Here is a 25,689-nt window from a genome sequence, read left to right on the forward strand (position 1 = left end):
TTTTTCCCCCCACTTCATATTTCAATTTATTTCCAAACTCCAACATGGTATATTAGACTTCAGATAACATTTCCAGGAGAAACAAAGCCCAACAGTAACAAAGAGGTATTGTTCTTCTCAAAAGAAATAAACAGGCATCATTTTACTATAAAATAAATGAAAAATGAAGACACAATTCCAAGCTTTAGCATATAGTTATCACATATCACACACACCAGAGTATAATTACATCATTACTGTCAACGGTCAAGAAACAAACTTTGCTTTCACACCAGTTATATACAGTATACAGGTACGTTTTCAAAGGAACAGTACACAGTGAATTCAAAGCACAAAATACTTACAGAATACACTGAGACTTCAGTTCGCTAATATGTACTGCATCTCTTTATCAATGGACGTACGAATACTTCAACTTGTCAGTTTGAGTTGGTAACCAGCTAATGTAAAGAGAAGCCGCTCCCAGATTAACCTCGGTTAAAAGAAGCTTTAAAACGTTTTAAAAAAAAACAGAAGAGAGATATGAAACTGTCAGTGTCTCTCCGGAAGAGAAACGGCATGGACATATCAAGAATTCGAGGGGAAAGCAAAGTGGTCATGCATTGACAAAATAATAATATCCCCCAAAATATAAAATCACAAAACCACAGGCACAAACACAGGGTAAGAAGGAAAGAAGATAACACACCACAAATGATGAGTTAACGTAATAGAGACCCCCCCCCCCCCCCCCCCGCAGGACTGGCACAGGCAAGAAGACAGGGCAAGCATGCATGCGTAGAGAAACACAGCGCCAACCGAAGAGTAGCTACCTCCACCACAAGTAGCCAGAAAAAGAACAGAGAGAAGGGTGAGAGACGGAGAAAGAGAGTTGTGCGACAATCACCATGGCTACTGCCTGTGTGGGGGTGTAGCCAGAGAGAGGAGCTGTCACTCATGTGCGTATTGCAAGACAATAGGAGAGAGCAAAGGAGTGAGATCTTCATCCAGATTGTATGCCAACCTGTAAACCTGCACTGAGTGCTCCAGTCAGGTGATTACACAATGCACTTCAACTAAAAGTCAAAAGTCAAATTGGTGCTCAACAAATTTGTGCAGATGTGTTTCAAGCCAACAATCAGTGTGTGATCAGTATATAATCTATATACCCCAAAATACATACATGGGTGTGTACAGTAATTGTGAGGCGTTTACTGTGTTGAATCCAACTGGAGAAGCAGCAACATTGCTCCAGTACCAAGAAAAATGTATCCTTATAATGAGCTTTGTTTTCTTCCGTTTTGTCTGATTGACATTACTGTGAACATGCTTTTTCGTGACGCAGACACAATGGCTTTTTTTTCATTCACCATGGGAATTAACCAATGGAATTTCAGCCAAAGTGTAGCGGTATTGTCCATAAGTGTTTTCCTACGGTGTAGAGTTTGTTGTGACGATAGATTGAAATGCAGGTTTTAGAATAGCCACCAATGTGTAACAAGGCTGTCTCAGACTCCTCTCCCATGAAACAAGTACCGCCCCTGGGGGCCAAGGTACAGTAGAACAGCAAGCAGCCCACAACATGATACTTATCTCCAGTTAGAAAAACAAGAAGCAAGCTTGCAGAAACAATCAAGAGGAAAATGACTAGAAATGGTGGTTGCCCCGCAATGTGTGTTGTTTTTGATCCATTCAATAGAAACCCGCAATGGATTTCTGTACTGGGTCGCAAATTGGACTGCCTTGCAACTTTGTCCCTTTAGTCTGTCGTCTCTCTGACTACAGTTTTAAGAGGAGGGCGCTTTTTCGCAAGGACCTGTGCCCTGCCATCCCTGTGCGAGCCAAAGACTTTTAGGAATCTGCAATAAGAAAAAAGCAAACAAAAAAGCAAACAAACAAACAAAAATCACACAAGACATGTTAGTGGTGATGCATTAAGAGAAGCGAAAGTAAATCCATGACATTCCTGCACATTCTGACAATCATCCTGGCAGATTACGTGTGCATACAGTCGAGTCTATGCTGCTCGAGAGCGTGATTCTGAACGTCAATGGCAAATTAAAGACAGAAAACTCGAGGTTACATGTGTTAATCATTTTCAAAACAGAAATACTACCTGGTTACAATACTATGCTCATCTGATTTGACTTAATTTGTCTTATCAATTGGTTCAAGCATGCAGAACAACTCAGTATCAAATAAAGCAGGGATAGATTGATCATTATAAAACAATAAATCAATATCATGCCAATGATGGAATGGCGGGTGCATCACCATGCGTCTCAGAATGAAATGAGTGTCTATCTGTTCGAGAACACAACTGTAAACTTAGCGCGACATTCAGTAGTTTAGGCGCTTCAATGAAGCCCCTTTGTCAGATTTTGGAGGAGGGCCAACAGCTTGTAGAAGGGAATACACTCGTATGTCGTACTATTGCTAATCAAGACAACGTGCAAGCAGTGTCCTTTTCTAACTATCACATTGTTTTTTTGCTTTACTCTGTAAAAAGGCATGTCCTCTCTTTGATACTTTGAAACATGTCCACATGCAACAGCTGATTTAGTTTGCCTCTCTGCTTCGCAAGCTTACAGCAATGATGGTCGCTGCTCAAGCGCAGATATACTATGTACTGTGCATGCAACGCAGTGGAGGCTGGAAGAGCATAACCTGCATACCATGAGTCTGTCTTTAGGCATGCAATAATAGCTATTCCAAAGAGGAATTGATATGTTTAGATGCAATGCTTTCTAATATGAGAAACCGTACTGTACATATCTAAATTTGTTGGTCAAATAAATCAAGAAATTGACATTTGGTTATTACTATTAGTGCTAGAAGCAAGGTGTAGCTGATATCGACAGCGGTGTCGAGTTGGTTCTGACAACTTATCACATCCAACCCTGTTCATACACACAAACAAAGACTTCTCCAAAATGAGTTTGAACGGGTGCCAGATGGTAGAAGGTAAAAAGCACAAGTACAAATGTAAATACAGTCCGTTGTTCTGCGAGTTCCGTCTCCAAAATTATTCTTGGGATATTTCGGAAACTTCATGGGGGTTGAAATGTCAAAGAGATTTTTGTATATGTTTGTCCACCCATTGCCCATCTCATAAAATGACAATTATATGTATGTCATAGCACCTTTGGCATTTGTGTCGAAAAAGACCTTGATGTAAGATGTGGGTACGTATCCCTCTTCATCCTCGTTCCTGCGCACCCGCGTCCACCCGTCACCCTTATCCTCCTCGATGACATACAGCAGCTCCCCCTCGGCCATGGAAATGGTGCCTTCGTTCTGACCTGAGAAGGAGAGACAAGAAAGTAAAACGCCAAGTCATTGTTATTTTACAGTTGAGTGTGTTAAAATATTACGTTCACAAAAAGCCTATGCTGCACCAAGTTTGTTTGTAATCATCTAGCAATAACCTACAGTTGAAGTCTGAAGTTTACATACACCGTAGCTAAATAAATGTAAACTTAGTTTTTCATAATTCATGACATTTAATGACAAATTCCCTGTTTTAGGTCAGTTAGGGTCACCACTTTATTTTAAGAATGTGAAATATCAGAATAATAGTAGAGATAATGATTTATGTCAGCTTTTATTTCTTTCATCACATTCCCAGTGGATCAGAAGTTTACATACACTCAATTAGTATTTTGTAGCATTGCCTTTAAATTGTGTAACTTGGGTCAAATGTTTCGGCTAGCCTTCCACAAGCTTCCCACAATAAGTTGGGTGAATTTTGGCCCATTCCTCCTGACAGAGGTGGTGTAACTGAGTCAGGTTGGTAGGCCTCCTTGCTCGCACACGCATTTTCAGTTCTGCCCACAAAATGTATATAGGATTCAGGTCAGTGCATTGTGATGGCCACTCCAATACCTTGATTTTGTTGTCCTTAAGCCATTTTGCCATAACTTTGGAAGTATGCTTGGGGTCATTGTCCATTTGGAAGACCCATTTGCAACCAAGCTTTAACTTGATGTCTTGAGATGTTGCTTCAATATATCCACATAATTTCTCTCCCTCATGATGCCATCTATTTTGTGAAGTACACCAGTCCCTCCTGCAGCAAAGCACCCCCACAACATGATGCTGCCACCCCCGTGCTTCAAGGTTGGGATGGTGTTCTTCGGCTTGCAAGCCTTCCCCTTTTTCCTCCAAACATAACGATTTTCATTATGGCCAAACAGTTCTATTTTTGTTTCATCAGACCAGAGGACATTTCTCCAAAAAGTGCAATCTTTGTCTCCATGTGCAGTTGCAATCCGTAGTCTGGCTTTTTTATGGCGGTTTTGGATCAGTGGCTTCTTCCTTGCTAAGTGGACTTTCAGGTTATGTCGATATAGGACTCATTTTACTGTGGATATAGATACTTTTGTACCTGTTTCCTCCAGCATCTTCACAAGGCCCTTTGTTGTTGTTCTGGGATTGAGTTGCACTTTTTGCACAAAAGTACGTTCATCTCTAGGAGACAGAACCCGTCTTCTTCCTGAGTGGTATGACGGCTGTGTGGTCCCATGGTGAAGATGAACGTGGTAACTTCAGGCATTTGGAAATTGCTCCCAAGGCTGATTTATTTTGATTTTCCCATGATGTGAAGAAAAGAGGCCCTGAGTTTGAAGGTAGGCCTTGAAATACATCCACAGGTACACCTCCAATTGACTCAAATGATGTCAATTAGCCTATCAGAAGCTTCTAAAGCCATGACATAATTTTCTGTCATTTTTCAACTTGTTGGAAAGGCACAGTCAACTTAGTGTATGTGAACTTCTGACCCACTGGACTTGTGATACAGTGCATTATAAGTGAAATAATCTGTCTGTAAACAATTGTTGGAAAAATGACTTGTGTCATGCACAAAGTAGATGTCCTAACCGACTTGCCAAAATTATAGTTTGTTAACAAGACATTTGTGTAGTGGTTGAAAAAATAGTTTTAATGACTCCAACCTAAGTGTATGTAAACTTCTGACTTCATCTGTATGTAAATGGCATACATATGTGAAATTTCAGAATACGCCTCAATGAGTCATATCCTCTTTACAGCACTTTATTTTTTACCGTCAGGGAAATGTTTTAACCCAACTGTACATGAACTGTACATGGCGGAAGAAGCCCCTTCCCTGTTATTTGAACCAGGTGAGACATATGTTCTGAACAGTACAACAAACCCAAATCTTACAACAACACGTATTTTGAGAGGGGGCATTGGCGTACCTTCGAAAGGGTAGAGCGATTTACAGGTTCCGATAGTGGGGAGTGGGTCCTCGTCATCAAAGTCATCATCAAAGTCGGTGCTCCGAGATTTGAGGTGATGCTCTGTGCTATGATCCTCTGTATAGCTGCCGTCCGGGCTAACCGCATAAAGACCACAAACAGTTAAAGACCATGACAAAGACATGGATATTGTATGTGCAAACCCAAATATCATATCGTAAAAGGTTGCCTATATGGCCCTGGTGAGACGTGTGTCAAATCCATAAACCAATCCATTTAGAGCTGTGTTAAAAAGCATACATTGAGTCAATAGACAGTCCTCGTTAGTTTTATTTAGAGCATAATAAATCATGTGCAACAAGCCCCCAAAGAAGTTTCAGTCAAATCGTATAGTTCTCTGTTGTGACACACATTGTTAGCTAGCTAGTGCGAGGTTTGGTTGTGGTTTTTCAGTTTGCTGGTCCACTGATTCTGAGCTATAGGAATGAGCACATTTGTTCTACCTCTCTCGATTGACAGGTGCACAGTTGTTGTTGACAGGTGTAGTAGCGTTGGAGTCGTACAATCCACTTTGTCGTCTGTGTGGGTCACTCTTTTCTGCTAACCTTGTCTCCACCTCCAGCAGCCAGGCCTGTGGACAGACATCAAAAGGTTTCGACTCAACAATACTTGATCTGCACATAAACTCGTGGAATATTTTTGATAGAGATCGGGAATGAGAAAGAGAGACAGATCAGGGGAAAGACAGCGGTGAAAGTGTCAGACAAGGGATTCAAACCCAGATTTTAGTCTGGAGCCTGTAGTTGGCAGCACTACCCCTAGACAAACACGGAATATCTAACCAGCATTGACATAAATCTTGTGTAACAGTTCAACTTACTTCATATTTCCTTGAATCCAGTTCTAACTTGTCAATATCTTGTCCGATCTCCTCTAATCGTGGGTCCACGCTGTCGGGGTCCCCCATGTGTGGGTTCTTTACGTACACGTCCTTCATTTTAGTCAGAGCATCCCTACAACACAAAATGGAACAGCTTTGTCACATTCAGAATGAACAGGCATTCATACTGAAGAGTTGATCTGTTTTTAAATAGACCAGGGTTAGTTTAAAACTTCTCATATATAGACACAATTGGACTTTCACATATTTACTCTACCTCTGATCCACCTCTTTTTGTAGCTCCTTGTTGATGTCATTGATTTTGGCCTGGAGCTTCTTTCTCCTCTGTTCAGGAGGCAGGTGACTACAATCTTCAGGGCCAGAACCCTATTGGAAAACAAACAAACAAACAAACCACCAAACAAACAAATCAACACCCAGACATACATAACCCTATTAAAGAAGCCTAACACCATGGAGAAGTGACTTTATATTGTTTTATATATGTTTTTTTTTTAATGTCTTTATATTGACTTCATATTGTTATCATCAACAATGAGATCTGAGCGTATCTGACCTCTTTAGTGATCTAGATTGTACCTGTAATGTGTGCACTACAAAACAATATAGTCATCAACCATCTGAAGAGTTAGGAAACCAGTCATGCTTACCAGCTTGAGAGAAAGCTTTCCAAGTGAGGGGAGACAATGGGACGAAAAAGACACAATGTCAACATATGTTTGAAACTTTGAGACGGAAGTATGAAACTGTACAAGCACAAGCAGCAATGAAGGGTTGTGGATATTAAGATAGATGCCATGTCAGTCTGAACAGTTCATTCACCATTGGCAGCATTATATTTTATCCACCTACAGTATGAACAAATGTTAAACAATGAACAAAATGAATACACACCATTCGTAGATTGGAAAAGAACACAGTGCCAGAATACACACAATTTTCAAATTATTGTCTGCAGGTAGTAGGCTCGGACGGATCCCATTCAAAGGGAATGAGCAATAGCAGGAGCCACTATCAGTAGCCCATAGTCACCACATCAATGTCTTAAGAGTCAATCTGCCTGTACAAAATCAACTTACCCCGCGTGTCAGACTCCTTAAACATTGCATTTTATGTTTGGAGGTCATGAACTCATTGAGGCGGTGGGAGAGGGGCTCCTTGGGCTGCTGGGGAGACTGGGGGCCGTTGGGCACGGCACCGGGTGATGGGGAGGTAGGGGGGGGAGGAGGTGGTTGGCGTGGGGAAGCTAACAAAGACATGAGCTATGGGTAAGGGTCATGGAGCGGTATGGAACAAAACAATAAATAAAATTAGGAAAATGAACACACAAAAATGATTTAAAATAATAATAATAATGAAACGAAGGACAACAGAAAGAATCTGGTTACTAACACTTAAGACAGCAGCGATTAAAATAGCATGTACAGAGTATGAGCATGTCATTGTGCGACGACGAGAGAACACTGCTCGAGCACGAGTTGAACGTTTAGATAAATTGTGCTTCCAAACAAGCATTTATTTCATATTACAAAGATGTACACTCTCCAGTTTAGGCAGATGCCTGTGCCCCGTTCAGTTCACATTGTGGAACATTTCAGGTAGAAATGTCATGAAGAGAGCCGACAGGATTCCTTATTTTTCATGTCAGAGAGACGTGTGCTCTATCGACAACATGTATTTCTGTCTGAACCTTCCACAACGCGGTGCCCCTGCCGAACTTGGCCCTGCCTATTACAGTACAGTAGGTAGAGGGCAGTATTGTGGACTGAAGGTGTTGTTCTTACCTTGTTTCTCTTGAAAGGCCATAGTTTGCCCCTGCTGTTGCTGCGGCTGGGCTTGCCCTCCCCCCGCGAGTTCAGATAGCTGGACTCTGACACGGTCCGCCTCATAGAGAGACTATAGTCCTCAACTTCTACGTCGCCAGGTGGCTCGAAGCCAGACTTGAAGGATTCCACCACCTGCTTGGTATCCTGTTGGGGGAAGTGATTTCATTCATGTATAATAGATGGAATATTATGAATATTCACCAAATGTATTTCAGCTTGAAGGCACCAAACTGAACCAAATAGAAGGAAATAATTAGCACTTTAAAGTGGAAGTATTCCTCTCGAAAGCCAATGTCAAAACTGCGACATGCAAAAGGGCGATTCCACCCCAGCGGGAGCAGGAAATATTATTGGTATCTCAGATTGTTCTGGCAATTCTCACATAGAAACTTCATGGGACTTGAAATACTTTTGACATTTGCATCACAAACCAACATTATGATGGAATTGGCCATTTTAGGCCCTTTTTAGACCTAAACATGCCTTCTGTAAGACTGTGAAGTGTACATGATACAGGCAACACCTTGGTGTCATTATACTCCTTTTAGTGTGCTCTTAAAGGAGTATGTCTAGGTTATTTTATTCAACAGGAACTCCTTCTGCTGGTGATTTGTCCAATCCCAAAGGAGGGCTATGATCTGTTTTGAAGAGTATATTGTTGCAAACAATATGTCTAAAAATAAGAAAAATCAAAAGTTGTAGTTTTGAGATATTCCTATTAATATTTTTACGTTTAATAAATTAATGTTAAAATGTGTATTATCAGAATCTAGACATACATGCCCTCGCCATATGTTAGAGCATGTATCAAGTTGTGTTTAGGTCTAAAAAAGGCCTAAAACTCCCACTCATCATGATTTACAAAAAAATGGTTTGTGATACATACAAATCTTTTCTGCTCCCTCTGAAGTGGAATCGACCTAAACTCCCCTTTGAAGCGCAGGAAGACACAATTATAGCAAAGGCATGGCTCTTGAAACCCACCACAGAAAGCGTCTCAGAGTAGGAGTGCTGATCTAGGATCAGCTTTACCTTAGTTATAATCAATAGACAGGGGGACCTGATTGTACATCAGCACTCTTAGACTGAGACACTTTATACAGTCCAGACTACAGCATTTATTTTTCACACCAGTAAGGCATATGTCAATGAATGCCCAACATCTTGATTCCTTTGCGGTATAGGATAAAACTATCATTATCGGTGACTCCGCTGTCACTATCGGTGAAAACACCCAACGACACCTGTATGCGACTTTGCATAGCAACAATTCTCATTAATGTGAAAGTGGAGACCATTAATAAAACTGCCAAAGTAAGCCTTTTGAAGGTGTGAATAATTTATGTCCTCCTATGGGCTGCTAACCCTTTACTGCTTCTGCGAATAGAACAATGGATGACGGCAATCCCATTCTCTCCACACTTTGGTATAGAAATAATGTCACAAAAATGTGCAACAGATTTGTCTGTGCACGTTCCACACAGTTTGTCACTATGTAAAATGACTGTACATAACAAGAACCATGTTATGCACAGGCACTAGGCTACTCACCATTGTTGGCTCGATGGATGCTGCTGCATTGGTCATGCCATCTAAACATTTGCTAACAATAGGTAACACTTTCCGATTGACCTCTGCGTAAGTCTTCATAGACTCGCCCACTTTCTCGATCCTTTTCTCCTCCATCTCCTGTATTTTCTGCAACAAAGAAAACATTGTTTGATTACTGTACCTTCAAATAGAATTATGAGTCGCTAATCACATACACATCAGTTATATTGTAAATAGGGTGGATGTAAGTATTGGTAAATAATGTTTTCTCCCTGAAGCACTTTGAGTGCCTGCAAGTGCTACTGTATAACTACAGTGCCTTCAGAAAGCATCCATACCCATGGACTTATCACACATTTTGTTGTGTTAATGCCTGAATTCAAAATTCAAAATAACGACAAAGTGCAAACATGTTTTTAGAATTTTTTCCAAATTGATTTAAAATGAAATACAGAAATATGTCATTTAGATATTCACACCTCTGAGTCGTTACATGATAGAATCACATTTGACTGCGATTACAGCTGTGAGTCATTTTGGGTACGTCTCTAAGAGCTTTGCACACCTGGACTGTACTAAACTGAACAAAAATATAAATGCAACATGCAACCATTTCAAAGATTTTACTGAGTTACAGTTCATAAAAGGAAATCAGTTAGCAAAAGCCAACGTCATCCACGACAGAGAATGGTTGATTGAATTCCATTATCTTGGCGTTAATGGATTTCGCCTTTGAGTTGTCTCGCTGATATGTTCTTACTCTTTCAAATGACTGCTCGACTTGAACTTGTTAAGTTGTTGGCATGCTTGGTATTATTCGGCTTTTGTTCTGTGTTGTGCTATATTTCATTTACCTACGTTTATATAGATATGCACCTCGGCTTTGACTTCGGTTTGGCACATCGGCGTTAAACTAGACATGGGCCGATATGTTGTCATTTTTAGCTAATATCGTCCGATTCCGATATGCTTACTGATGTATCGTGCATCCCTGATTTACATGTTGCGTTTATATTTTTGTTCAGTGTATATTTGCCAATATTCTTTTAAAATGTCTTCAAGCTTGTGAAGTTGGTTGTCAATCATTGCTAGACAGCCATCTTCAAGTCTTGCCATAAATGTTCAAGTCAATTTATGTTGAAACTGTAACTAGGCCACTCACGAAGATTAAATGTTGTTTTGGTATGCAACTTCAATATAGATTTGGCCTTGTGTATTAGATTATTGTCCTGCTGAAAAGTGAATTTGTCTCCCAGTGTCTGGGCCAGGTTTTCCACAAGGATTTTGCCTGTGCTTATAGATGTATTCAGTTTATTTATATCCTAAAAACTCTATAGTCCTTTCTGATGACAAGTATACCAATAACATGATGCAGCCCCACCATGCTTGAAAATATGAAGAGTGGTAGGCAATGTTGTGTTGTGTCGGATTTGCCCAAACATAACACTTTGTATTCAGCACATTTTTTGCATTATTACATAAGTGCATTGTTGCAAACAGGATGCATGTTTAGGAATACTTTTATTCTGTACAGGTTTCCTTCTTTCCACTCTGTCATGTAAGTTAGTATTGCGGAGTAACTACACTGTTGTTTATTTATCCTCAGTTCTCATATCACAACCATTAAACTCTGTAACTGTTTTAAAATCACAATTGTCCTCATGGTGAAATCCATGAGCGGTTTCCTTCCTCTTTGACAACTGAGTTAGGATCTACCAATCGCTACACTTTTTCTGTGATACATAAAAAAAACTGCTGGTCTTTGTGGTTGAATCTGTGCTTGAATTTCACTACTCGATTCAGGGACCTTACAGATAATTGTACATGTGGGGTACAGGGATGGGGTAGTCATTCAAAATCATGTTAACCACTATTTTTTTTAAACGGAATGAGTCCATGCAACTTATGATGTGATTTGTTAAGCTAATTTTTACTCCTGAACTTATTTAGGCTTGCCATAACAAAGTGGTTGAATACTTATTGACTCAAGACATTTCAGCTTTTAATTTCTTTATGAATTTCAGAAATTCTACTTTGATATTATGGGGTGTTGTGTGTTGATCAGTGACACAAAATTGACATTTTTATCCATTTTAAATTCAGGCTGTAACACAACAAAATGTGGAAAAAGTCAAGGGGTGTGAATACTTTTTGAATGCACTGTATATAAAACCAATCAATTAGTACTGTGAGGTTAAATACCTGAAAGATGTGAGGTATAAGGCTATAATAATGTTCATTCTGCTCCTTGTTAAACTTCTGCAGGTAGGTGAGGTATTCATTCTTGCTGTCCTCTGCCACTTGGTGTTTCAACTGGGCCTGCTGTCTGGCCTGTATACAGAGAAGAGGTTCAGAGATGGATTAACGATTCACACACCAACAAGTGGGACTGTAAACCCTGCAAAGATCAACAGAACTCTAACAAAGCACAGTTCGTGTTAACACGCATAACAACATCCGGATGATTCCTCACAAAACTATAACAAATAAATGTTTTGGGGGTGGGGGAAGTCAAAAGTATTGGTTAGTGTCAAGTAGTGGGACACCCCAATCCATATTGAATGTTTACAATGACAAAATGATGGAAACATTGACCATAACAAACAACAACAAGAACAAAAGAAAAACACAAAAGGGCTCATTTTGCATGCACATAACCCACAAACATACAGTATGAGCACTGAGACACACTGTACACTGACAGGACAAGATCTAGGTGCTGCTTCAGCAGACAGTTGAAGACTCTTCATAACACAAGACTCAAAGTAAACAAACAAAACTGAAGGGTAACATTTTGTATGCCTAACAGTATTCGTTGCAATCTTAATAATCTTGGTTAACCCTGAACTAAAATATCATGTAATTGGTCAGCTGCTCGAAGAAATTCTGGTTCCACACATGTTAAGAGAAGAGATGAAGAGATGCTAGAACGAGGAAGGGAACCATAATGAAGAGCTCCATTTGCTCTCTTTGCAAGTTACGGGGCCCGAATGTGCCCTCCTCTTCCAAAATTCCAAAGATGATAACACAGTTGAAATCGCGATGTGTGCAAATAACCTGTGATGAAAAACACAAACACTGGAACTACTGCTGCTCGTTATCTCACCCATCCCACTCCTTCCAGACAGATTCTAGGGTATCAGTTATATTTACGTATATATCTGTCCACGAGAGATTACAATCTCAGCAATTATGCATTTTATTTGTGTCTATATTTGTTCTTTGTGTGCAGCGCCATGAAAAAGTATTTGCCTCCTTTCTGATTTTGTCTATTTTTGCCCCCTTACACTCAATAACCACCTTTAGCTGCAACAACTGCAACAAAATGCTTCCTGTATTTCATGATCAGCTTCTTACGTCTCTTTGGAGGAATTTTGGCCCACTCTTCCATGCAGAACTGCTTTAACTCAGCGACATTTGAAGGTTTTCAAGCATGAACTGCTTGTTTGAGGTCCTGTTACAATGCCATTCTAAAAATTAGAATGTGTTGCTTTCAAGCCATTCTGACGTAGACTTGCTTGTGTGTTTTGGATCATTGTCTTGCTGCATGACCCAGCTGCGCTTCAAGCTCACAGACGGATGGCCTGACGTTCTCCTTTAGAATTCTCTGATACGGAGCAGAATTCATGGCTCCTTCAATGATGGCAAGTCATCCTGGTCCTGAGGCAGGAAAGCATCCCCAAAGCATCATACTACCACCACCATGCTTGGCTGTCGGTATGAGATTCTTTCCGTGGAGTTCAGTGTTTGGTTTTCCCCACTGATCCAAAACACACAAGCAAGTCTACATCAGAATGGCTGAAAAGCAACACATTTAATGTTTTGGAAAGGCCTACTCAAAGTCCAGACCTAAACCTTACTAAGATATTGTGACAGGGCCTGAAACGAGCGGTTCAGGCTCAAAATCACACAAATGTCGCTGAGTTAAAGCAGAACTGCATGGAAGAAAATTAATCCGCAGCGACGTGAGAGACTCTTTAACGACTACATAAAAGTGTTTGGTTGCAGTCATTGTAGCTAAAAGGTGTTAAAACCAGTTATTGAGTATAAGGGTACAATTACTTTATCACACAGGGGCATTGTTTATTAAATAAATGAAATAAGTATCCAAATGTTGTGGTATTTATTGACTCAGGTTCCCTTTATCTAATATTAGGATTTGGTTGAAAATCTAATAACATTCAGTGTAAAAAAAGATGCAAAATTCGACAAAAATCTGAAAGTGAGCAGATACTTTTTCACAGCACTGTATACAATACGAGTCAAAAGTTGGGACACACCTACTCATTCAAGGGTTTTTCTTTATTTTGACTATTTTCTACATTGTAAAATAAGAGTGAAGACATCAAAACTATGAAATAACACATATGGCATCAAGTAATAACCAAAAAGTGTTAAACAAATAAATACAGATTTTAGATTCTTCAAAGTAGCCCCCTTTGCCTTGATGACAGCTTGGCACACTCTTGGCATTCTCTCAACCAGCTTCACCTGGAATGCTTTTCCAACAGTATTGAAGGAGTTCCCACATATGCTGAGCACTTGTTGGCTGCTTTTCCATCACTCTGCGGTCCGACTCATCCCAAACCATCTCAATTGGGTTGACGTCGGTTGATTGTGGAGGCCAAGCCATCACTCTCCCTCTTGTTTAAATATCCCTTAAACAGCATGGAGGTGTGTTGTGTCATTGTCCTGTTGACAAACAAATGATAGTCCCACTAAGCGCAAACCAGATTGGATGGCATATCGCTGCAGAATGCTGTTGCAGCCATGCTGGTTAAATGTGCCTTGAATTCTAAATAGATCACAGACAGTGTCACCAGCAAAGCAGCCGCACACCATCACACCTCCTCCTCCATCCTTCACAGTCGGAACCACACATCCGGAGATCATCCATTAACCTACTCTGCATCTCACAAAGACATGGCGGTTGGAACCAAAAATCTCTAATTTGGACCAAAGGACAGATTTCCACCGGTCTAATGTCCATTGCTCGTGTTGATTGACCCAAGCAATTTTCTTCTTCTTACTAGTGAATCGACCATGAAGGCCTGATTCACGTAGTCTCCTCTGAAGAGTTGATGTTGAGATGTGGCTGTTACTTGAACTCTGGGTCTTCCATTCCTGTGGCGGTCCTCATGAGAGCCAGTTTCATCATAGCGCTTTATGGTTTTTGCGACTGCACTTGAAGAAGCTTTAAAAGTTCTTGAAATTTTCCAGATGGACTGACCTTCATGTCTTAAAGTAATGATGGACTGTCATTTCTCTTTGCTTATTTGAGCTGTTCTTGCCATAATATGGACTTGGTCTTTTACCAAATAGGGCTATCTTCTGTATACCACCGCTACCTTGTCACAACCCAACTGATTGGCTCAAACTCATTACGAAGGAAAGAAATTCCTCAAATTAATTTTTAACAAGGTACACCTGTTAATAAAAATGCATTCCAGGTGACTACCTCATGAAGTTGCTTGAGAAAATGCCAAGATTGTGCAAAGCTGTCATCAAGGCTAAGGGTGGCTACTTTGCAAAATCTCAAATCTCAAATATATATTTCCATTATTTTCCCAATGTTTTGGTTAATACATGATTCCATATGTGTTATTATATAGTTTATGTCTTCACTATTATTATACAATGTAGACAATGATTTATTTATCCGTTATTTTACAAGGTAAGTTGACTGAGAACACATTCTCATTTGCAGCAACGACCTGGGGAATAGTTACAGGGAGAGGAGGGGGAAGAATGAGCCAATTGTAAACTGGGGATTAAATAAAACATAAAAATAAAGAAAAACCATTGTGTCCAAACCTTTGACTGGTACTGCATATGAATATGTTTAGATGTGTCTTCACTCAATTATCATTTGAAATCCTGTACACACTAACCGACCCCAGCAGTTTCTTATTGTAAATACCCATTCCAAACCATAACAAGCCTTAGAAGATCTTTGGAGATCTTAATTTGAAATGATGCTCCGAGTGAAACAGACAATGTTATGTCTATGGGTATACATTGAACACAGAGACAGATCCTCACAGACCTCGTAAACCTACCTTGAGAGAGCACCGCTTTAAGACATGTTAGAAAACAAAAACACTGAGTTAGTTTCAGAGCACTACAGACAGGTTTTAGACCTTCTAATTATGTGAAAGTATTTTTAAAAAATTATTATTTATGTACTGAATAAATTACTAGACTGCAAAAAGGCTTGAACTGTAAGGAACATAGTGGTTACAGTGCATTCGGAAATAATTTACAGATTTTTACAGATTTTGTTACTTTACAGCCTTATTCTAAAATTGATTAAAGACAATTTTTAACTCATTAATCTACAAATAATACCCCATAATGACAAAGCAAAAACAGGTTTAGAAATGTGTGCAAATGTATTAAAAATGTCAAACTGAAATACGACATTTACAGAGTATTCAGACCCTTTGCTATGAGACTCGAAATTGAGCTCAGGTGCATCCTGTTTCCATTGATTATCCTTGAGATGTTTCTATAACTTGATTAGAGTCCACCTGTGGTATATTCAATTGATTGGACATGATTTGGAAAGGCACACACCTGTCTATATAAGGTCCCATAGTTGACAGTGCATGTCAGAGCAAAAAAACAAGCCATGAGGTCGAAGGCATTGTCCTTAGAATTCCGAGACAGGATTGTGTCGAGACACAGATCTGGGGAAGGGTGACAGAATGTCCCTAAGAACACAGTGGCATCCATCATTCTTAAATGGAAGAAGTCTGTAACCACCAAGACCCTTCCTAGAGCTGGCCGCTCGGTCAAACTGAGCAATCGGGGGAAAAGGGCCTTGGAAAGGGAGGTGACCAAGAACCCGATGGTCACTCTGATAGAGCTCCTCCCATCTCCTCTGACAGCGCTCCAGTGTTTCTCTGTGGAGATGGGAGAACCTTCCAGAAGGACAACCATCGCTGCAGCACTCCACCAATCATGCTTTTATGGTAGAGTGGCCAGACAGAATCCCCTCCTCAGTAAATGGCACATGACAGCCCGCTTGGAGTTCGCCAAAAGGAACCTAAAGGACTCTCAGACCATGAGAAACAAGATTATCTGGTCTGATGAAATCAAGATTGAACTCTTTGGCCTGAATGCTAAGTGTCAAGTCTGGAGGAAACCTGGCACCACCCCTGAAGCATGGTGGTGGCAGCATTATGATGTGGGGATGTTTTTCAGTGGCAGGGACTGGGAGACTAGTCAGAATCGAGGTAAAGATGAGCGGCGCAAAGTACAGAGAGATTCTTGATGAAAACCTGCTCCGGAGCGCTCAGGACCTCAGACTGGGGCAAAAGTTCACCTTCCAACAGGACAACAACCCTAAGCACACAGCCAAGACAACGCAGGAGTGGCTTTGGGACAAGTCTCTGAATGTCCTTGAGTGGCCCAGCCAGAGCCCGGACTTGAACCCCATCGAACATCTCTGGAGAGACCTGAAAATAGCTGTGCAGCGAAGCTCCCCATCTAACCTGACAGAGCTTGAGAGGATCTGCAGAGAAGAATGGGAGAAACTCCCCAAATACAGGTGTGCCAGGCTTGTAGCGTCATACCCAAGAACACTCAAGGCTGTAATCGCTGCCAAAGGTGCTTATTAAACAAAGTACTGAGTACAGGGTCTGAATACTTATGTAAATGTTATTTTTTTTTATATATATTTTTTTATACATTTGCATTTTTTTAAAATAAAAACTAGTTTTTCTTTGTAATCATGGGGTAATGTGGGGAGATTGATGAGGGGAAAAAACAATTGAATCCATTTTAGAATAAGACTCTACCGTAACAAAATGTGGAAAACGTCAAGGGATCTGAATACTTTTCTAATGCACTGTATGAGGAGAAAGTTGAAGTCTCTACCTATCCACTGGTGTAAATCCCCTTTCTGATTGCCAGTTCATCTACTAGATAGCATTAGGAGATCACAAGACGTTGCTTGGTCTGGTTTGGGGTAGAATCGCTGAACGGATTTTCAAGCCTGACATCTTAAAATTACCCTCGCAATCATGGCTTTCAAGTTACCGAGATTTTTTAAACAAGACACAGACAGTTGAGGACATTTCCAACTTCTTTTCCATATTTCACTTTTCCTATTGTGAACGAGTAGATCCACGGCCCATGTGGAGGATGCGTACAAGGTAAAGTGGCTCGACAAGGAAATTCATTGCTGTACAATGACCATCAGGGTGTATTCTTTCCAGGCATATTACATGTTTGCATTTTTGGTGACTTGACCTACATTGCATACTCTATGAATATGACCATACCGCATTGTTTATGCCCTTTATGGAGGGGTGGTGGTGGGGGGGGGGGATTCTTATGACATTGTCAGCAGTAAGATTTGAGTTTTATTTACAAACAGACAAAGGCTGTAGCTTTCAAATGATATGTCACTTTCTATTTAATTACACATTTTTTTAGTTAGGGGGGGGGGTCCAAAACAACCAGAGTTTGGTTATTTGATTTTGTTTATTTTAGTTCATATTAGCTTCATGAGATTCTTGGGGTGGGATGTTGCATGTTGACACTACTGTACATTAAGTTACCTTTGTTTCTACAGTACATTGGACAGATTGGATACCTGATAAACATGTCAAAGTACTATCACTGTTTTTTGCAATCAATACTGAAATAATAGTACAGTTTTTGGAATCAGCAGTACACTAGCACAGTAACACAGCTTGGTTACCATCTGAGGCATTACATTTAGAGGGAACAATGAGAAAAGCCCATAGCTGGAGCTCCATGAAGCACTGTACCACTGTCTACCAGCAGTGATTCATATTTGGATCCAAACCAACTTCCAACAGGGCCACAGCACTCTCTTGTCAGTGAAGCTGTTGCCACGCAAACCATGCTTACAGCTTAATGAGTGGGTGAGTGGTGACTAAGAGTAGCTGCAATTTTACACACACACGCACAGACACACAGAGACAGGCAAGGCATTCGCAGTCACCCACCCACGCACACACACACGCACCCACACACACTGCTACCCATTGTCAGTCAATAACTTACTTTTTCGACGTCTGCTTTGGTCACATTGATGTCAGCATCAATCTTGTCAAAGTACTGCTGGGCTCGGTCCGCCTCCTTGCAGTCTCTCTCAAATCTCCGTTTACTCTGAGGAGAGGCAATTCACAAGTAAAGTTGGAATGGTTCAGTCGCATATCGTTCATCTATTCAATTACTCAAACCTACTCATCAGGAGGACACTTACGGATTCCAGTTGTTTCCAAGAATTCTCAATGTGTTGCTGAGCTCTGCGGCCATCATGGAAATGCTGGGTAAAAAAAAAACACATCAGAAAATAAGTTAAAACACTTAAAACAGTAGTAGAATCATTTCTGGTTTGACCTCTTGAGCAAAGAGTAAATCTCTTACGGCAGCTCTTACGATACTCCTTATGATGAATAATAAAGCTAGACAAAACACACAATGTCCACAACAAAAAAAGGCATAAAATCCACTACTTAGCCTTTGCATTGAAGTGAAACTACTGAGCCAAAACTAAACTAACTTGTGACTTGATGTGCATATTCTTGACTGATTCAATGCTGCTCACAGCGTATAATACGACTTTCAAGGGAATTCACAGATGAAGACTCAAAGGCACTTCTGCTTTTGTTTTAAGTTCAATTCAAAATATAGGAGCAGTAAATATTAATGTGATGTACAAAGCTTATGTTCAATGCCTGGTTGCATGACCTCATTTAACTTACTCCATGTTCTGGTTGGGAATTGAATGAATGAAAAAGCATACATTGGAGTGAGCTATCGATGAAAGCTACCTTTACTACACGTTAGAAAATAAAAACAATCCGACATGAACGGCAGTCCAGATTTTTTTTATTTTTATAAAAGTAAGAGGTATTAACTCTTCTCGCACTGAGCTGAGCCATCGTCAAAGACATGCTGTCAGACAAAAGGCCACAACCAACGCCTTACAAAACTATGTGTGTGTGTGTGGTGGGGGGGGGGGAGAGAGCTGTTGTACATTCCACCCCCCCATCATATTAGTTCCAGCCACCAGCTCCAGACAGAGACCTGGTTGAGGCTACTATGGATTGGTGGGGGGAGTAGGGTCAACATGTTCCCAATCCATTGACCTGGATACTTGACCCAGTTCCATCCCTGGGATGTATTGGATGTGGCGGCATACAATTGTGAGCAACATCATAACAGATTCTCAGCTTGATCCCTGGCTGTGTGGTACCGAGTAATGACAATCACCAATGACATATTTGCATCTGTTCCAGCAATTGCATTTGCTGATTTGATTTTTGGGAGTGGGGATAAAAAAAAAAATTAAAAAATGTTTTTTGGAAGCATCGAGCCGCCACTGGTTGACCAGGGATTGGCTGGTTTGGCTCAGATCATGTGATATCAATAATCTCTGCGTATTCTAGCCTCAAAATAGTTTTGAGCCGCCAATGAGCATGATCCGGGAGAGTACAATTCATGACTAAGTGAGCGATGCGCAGGAAAGGGGATTTTTTTTTTACCGATTTCCTCTCTGCTTTCAGCTCCTGGATATAGCGTGTCAGCTCACAGATGATATGAGTGGTGAGATTCTCAGCGATGACCTCGTGTTGTCCGGCATAGTCGTTCAGCTCATTCAGGGTCATCAGGAAGGCCCGACAGGATGTATACCTGATAACAAGACGAGAGGTGACCACAAAACGTGTTTAAAAACAATCACTTATTTCACATTTAATTACTCTAATCACAACTGCAGGTAGCCTAGTGGTTAGAGCGTTGGGCCAGTAACCGAAAGGTGCTGACAAGGTAAAAATCTGTCGTTCTGCCCCTGAACTAGGCAGTTAACCCACTGTTCCCCGGTAGGCTGTCATTGTAAATAAGAATTTGTTCTAAACTGACTTGCCTAGTTAAATAATTTTTTTTTTTTTTACAAAAACAACTGCTTTTTACTATGCATCCTGAGAAATATTAATGTAATACTGTTACTGGCGATCGTAAGGAATGTTTGCATCATATTTATTATCATAGGAAGTAATTAATAGGTACTATTATGTTCTCTTTCTTTATCAAGAGAGAATATTGCCGTGAATATTCAAATGATATAATTTACTGACCACTTTGACAGTGTCTTTAAATGATAGGACATGCATAGAATTTGATTTTTGTGATTTCGTGACTAAGAGGGGAAATAAGACACAGATAAAGCCCTCATCCGGCAGTACTTCCTTCAAAGGCTTCCTCCACTGCCTTAAGAAAAGTCTCAAATTTTCTTTCAAAATGTCACTCTGTTCATGTGTCTTGGAACTGTCCAACTGCTTTGCACATATTATGAAGGATAACATCTTGATGAAAAGACAATCCTTGTGGAAAAACCCTTGGCTTTAGCTACACAGTGTTCTCCAGGCAGAAATGGAGTGTTTCGCTGCAAGCCATGAAAGTGCAGCCTTGTTAATCTAAAACAGCTATTTTTACCCACTAACAGCCGGTAATGAGTGGAGATGGTATATGAATTACATGACTGTACAATCATCACAAAAATAATAGCCACATTCATGTGCACGGTCAACCTGATACTGTGAACATTAATCCTTGATGCATTTCACTCACTTGTATTCGTCTTCCTCTCTTGAGTTTTTCTTAGGCTGATATTTTTTAGAGAGGTTTCTGTTAGGGAATGGGAACAAATTTCAGTACAGGCGTGGAAAACATACAGTACACTGTAAATCAGAGACTGTGGAGAAATACAGAGGGAGATGTGTAAACACAAATATTGTATGTTTGTGTACTCATGGGAAAGGGACGCCCAGTGACAGGGTATCAAAAGTACAAGCTGATTGACGGATACTCTTCTGTGTACCTCTGCATCTGAGCCTCATATGTACACATCTCTAAAAACAACAGAGTGATTTGACAAGAAAGAGCAGCATTAGCGGGGCAGTATCAGGAAGTCATCCCTTAGCTGTAATGTAAAACTCAGGATGATTCAGCCAACTGGAGATAGAACCTACACTTACTATGAAAGCATAACGGCAAGATTCCCCTTTGAAATATCATCATACTATCTGTACAATGACGCTTATGAAAGAAAAAACGATAAATATTACATTTGTAATTATACAGCCTCTGAGCGGACTATCGTGAGCAGAAACTGAGGCTAGAATAATGACACAGCGGTAAAAACAATCTCCCCCTCTGACTGGTAGCCTCCACTGGTAGCCTCCACCCCCTGTGCTCTGATCCACACCATCTATTCTGATGTGTTGCTAGGCAGATTGCCAGCCGCGCCAGCCGCCTCTTTTTGTCTGCTTGCAGCCACATGACAAATCTGGATCCTGACACCACAGCGCATGGCACAAATCCCATACGCCCAGATTCATGTTAACACTTTGAAAATAAAATGACTAACAAGTCCCTAGCTGTCTTTTTGCTCTAGTCTTTTTAAGCACCTGCTTGTCTTTTGGGGCTTTTTGCATCATTTGGAAGGCTTAATTCCTCCATTCAGTGTCCAATCTGTGCGTTCCATAGTCTGGTTTGTTTAGTCTACGGTTGCCTTAATCAATATACTACATCGACTGTACTATCAACTAACATATGTAGAGAAATTAAATCTATTATGGTTGGTGATGAAAAAAAAAACACAATTTAACAAAACACTTCATATGCAACTTAAAATGGTGCCATTATCAATGATACTGGCTGGAGAACAAAACACACCCAATGAATAATCCAGTCCAGAGCTGATCGCTGCACTATTGCTGAGGCAGAAAACCTCTTGATATGATCTCCAGAAACAAGGTTGATGATTATGCATGCAGGGATTTGCTGCTGTGTATTCCTTGGTGAGTGCACGGCAGACAGTGATCCAACTCATCCACTGTCCCCGGGGACTGCTCTGTCAGAGACTATCACTGTCTGGCAATAACCCCATATTATACAGTGGGAAGCTCCCAAGACCATTGGAAGAAAACGAATGTGGGTCATTGCTGTGGATAACCTAGTAACCATGGTAATGCGTTGCCTACCCGGCTTACACTTCCGGTTAGTTGAAGGCCTGTATGTATCTGTATTAATCTACTTCACTTTGTTGCTACTTGCTACATAAACCACCACCTTTGGGTAGGCCTGGTTACATTCACCTCCGAATTTAGAAGTTTGCTTTGAAGTGGGCTGAAATTCATACATTACATTTCTTTAAATATTTTGTTTTACCTTTGTTTAACCCGGGGGTTATTGAGAAGGCATTCTCTTTAATTACGACAACCACCTGAACAAGACGGTGCAGTGATACACTAGAGAGACAGCTGACACATGTACCACTGGACCCTCTTGCTCTGGTGTATGCATGTCTGAAATGTATATGAAAATGTGGATACCAGAGATCATTTTGTCACTTGTGAGCATCACCTTATGACATGCGTTGCACTTGAGTGTGGCATGACTTGGATGACATTGGTGATGCAGGCTCTGTAGTCTTTTATCAAAGTTACTGAAATCGACAAAACATACCGAAACGTATGTTTTAGTCGTACTGTAGGCTTCTCCTACTGCAACGCCGCAGCCATGAGAGACATGACAATATCAAAATGGGAAGTGAAGAGGATACTGTTTTCCCAGCCTTACCTGATTTGTTTTGCATAGCTGATTTCAATTTCAGATCTCTCCTTAACAAACTTTGTATACCTCTCCACAAACTCAATGCCCCAGTGGGTGTGCTTTTCCAAGTTGTCAAACTGGTCCTATAAGAAAAGAGATTAAGAATAAAATAAGAATACATGATCAAAACAAAGCCATATCCTCAATTTAATTCCCAAACTCACCAGTAACTAGACCAGGTTACACCACCTCTGATGTGTATTTTCTTCCTAATTTATTTTGCAGCCAAGAGGCAATGTTTATGAAAAATGTATAGAAATTAGCTATTATGGTTCAATTAGAGAGGGATAGAGTCTAGAACAGTCTTTGTTGAAACAGTATGTCTATTGCAACAGTGGGCTAACACTTCTGCACATTTTATGTAGGCCTACAACCTAAACTACAGGAGGCAAATTTGGAATATAATAAGACTATTGGCATTCAGTTGGTGAGGTGTAATAGTATATGTTGTGAACTCAAATTAACATATGTAGTGGCGGGTTACGTTTGCATCTCTGCAATGCATAGCCTATTTGTGCACACCTGTAGGCATAACATTTTTAAAAAAAACAGCCCTCTTCAACTATAGGCATTGTTTCCATTTCCAAATAAAAACTAATTCCATGACGTTACGCATATTTAATGCATTATTTTAGACGTCACTCTCTCTGATATTTGCAATAGGCCCTTCTATGTGCGGAAAAAAACGTAGTGTGAGGATCCGTTCAACCTGCTGGCCCTGTTCGTCATTGTTCTTGCTTTTAATAGCTATTTCAGCTATAATGTCAATTAAGGCAGACAACGGAGGAAACCCATTCCCAAATGCGTAGCCTACAACACCGCTCTCGGGGGCAATGCTTCAAATTAAACGTTACTAGAGTCGCTGTGTAGCTGTACGTGCACAGGATGGACCCCATTTGCAATGGCTTAGTGATTGTAATAGGCTAATGGGGTAGGATATTGAAAACAACTAGCCTATTGCTTCTAACGTAGGCTGTATGGCGGGATATATCTTGATGTTAAAAACAAAAGTAGGCTATATTAATTAGTGACTGTAAAACAGATGGGTTAGCCGACCGTGTCGTCTAGGCGACCCAGTATAGAATCCGCCACTATGCCTCCGATAATAAAGGCTGCATGCACGCGCAGAGAAGCATCATGGCAGCAGGAGCTTTAAGCTCGCTACCTTTTTGCAAGACAATGCCATCCACTTGTCGTTTGTATCGGAACAGATCAAAGGTTGTCCATCAAATTAAAGCAATAGTTAAAACATGTTTCATTACTAATATATTTGCGCCGCTATCACTCGGTCGTGCTTCCGCGGTTCTACTTACCCACAGCTCTGTCCCCCATCTGCAACTCATCGTTTCAGTGCAATTTCTTCCAAATGATCCACGATTTCTATGCATGCGTCCAATTATATTATTCAGGCCTGTATCTGATTACCAGCGTATGTCATAAGATCCCACAATGTTTGTGTAGCTTTTCACCGACGCATTCACTCATAACAAACGGTGTTTTGTCCTCAGATATTGGGTTGATTGCTGCTCCTACATGTGGGGCATCCACCCGCCTAGCCCGATGACAGCGTGCTTCACATAGAAATCTCTGCTAGAGCCTCTGCTCACGGGTAGAGTCTGGAGCGCTTGCTGTGATGGACAATGAAATGATAGGCTTTGTGATACTCAAAACGGTGGATATGTTTTTGAACAGTACGTGTATACGTGGAACTATTACGGGTTCAATTCCAGTAAGGCACGCCAAAAGTTGCAGCTTTGTAAATTGTAGACGACATAACTAAATACAGTAGAACATAATTATAAATAACAAACATATCATAAGGCCAACATATCTATGCAGTAGCCCTTCAACTGGTAGGCTATAACAACGTAATAACAATGGATACTGTAATAACTTACCGTGGTTTTATTTGATAGGGTAATGTAATAAAACTGGATAATGTGATGAATCACTTGGATAATGTAATAAAACTGTTGAATGGATAAGGTAATCATTTTATCTGAATAAGGTTGATAACAGCTTTTTGTTGCCCTGTGGAGTGCATGTTTGGCCAGTTGAACTATCTCCGGTGGGATCAGTGGCCAGTTGAACTATCTCCGGTGGGATCAGAGAGGTTATTCAGAGGTTGAGCTGATCAATTACCTTGAAAGAGTTGAACTATACAATAAAGCAATCATAATAATCAGACATGTGTAGTAGGCCTACATCTGAACCCCCAAAAAACAAATGTTTGTTTTGTATTTACAGTGCCTTGCGAAAGTATTCGCCCCCCTTGAACTTTGCGACCTTTTGCCACATTTCAGGCTTCAAACATAAAGATATAAAACTGTATTTTTTTGTGAAGAATCAACAACAAGTGGGACACAATCATGAAGTGGAACGACATTTATTGGATATTTAAAACTTTTTTAACAAATCAAAAACTGAAAAATTGGGCGTGCAAAATTATTCAGCCCCTTTACTTTCAGTGCAGCAAACTCTCTCCAGAAGTTCAGTGAGGATCTCTGAATGATCCAATGTTGACCTAAATGACTAATGATGATAAATACAATCC

The 25,689-nt window shown here is 40.4% G+C and overlaps 1 protein-coding gene across 3 annotated transcripts; it reads right to left on the minus strand.

The window, feature by feature from the left end:
* Nucleotides 1-24,784, minus strand: LOC110535733 (formin-binding protein 1). Of its 3 annotated transcripts, XM_021620943.2 has the most exons (18): nucleotides 24,449-24,783; nucleotides 23,103-23,218; nucleotides 21,090-21,146; nucleotides 20,006-20,153; nucleotides 18,721-18,783; nucleotides 18,519-18,623; nucleotides 15,539-15,553; nucleotides 11,682-11,810; nucleotides 9,480-9,626; nucleotides 7,887-8,072; nucleotides 7,182-7,364; nucleotides 6,753-6,767; nucleotides 6,359-6,468; nucleotides 6,082-6,214; nucleotides 5,705-5,832; nucleotides 5,202-5,338; nucleotides 3,123-3,281; nucleotides 1-1,838 (listed from the first exon to the last, which is right to left on the minus strand). In XM_021620943.2, the coding sequence occupies exons 1-18, from the start codon at nucleotides 24,521-24,523 to the stop codon at nucleotides 1,831-1,833; spliced, it is 1,914 nt and encodes a 637-aa protein (XP_021476618.2). In that variant the 5' UTR covers nucleotides 24,524-24,783; the 3' UTR covers nucleotides 1-1,830. The 3 variants fall into 3 exon arrangements, with proteins under 3 accessions (XP_021476618.2, XP_021476617.2, XP_021476619.2); XM_021620942.2 differs by having other exon boundaries at nucleotides 1-3,281; nucleotides 24,449-24,784; XM_021620944.2 differs by lacking the exon at nucleotides 15,539-15,553 and having other exon boundaries at nucleotides 1-3,281; nucleotides 24,449-24,784.
* Between the last annotated feature and the right edge of the window lie 905 nt (nucleotides 24,785-25,689).

This window comes from Oncorhynchus mykiss, chromosome 11, assembly GCF_013265735.2.
Source record: "Oncorhynchus mykiss isolate Arlee chromosome 11, USDA_OmykA_1.1, whole genome shotgun sequence".
NCBI classification, from domain to species: domain Eukaryota; kingdom Metazoa; phylum Chordata; class Actinopteri; order Salmoniformes; family Salmonidae; genus Oncorhynchus; species Oncorhynchus mykiss.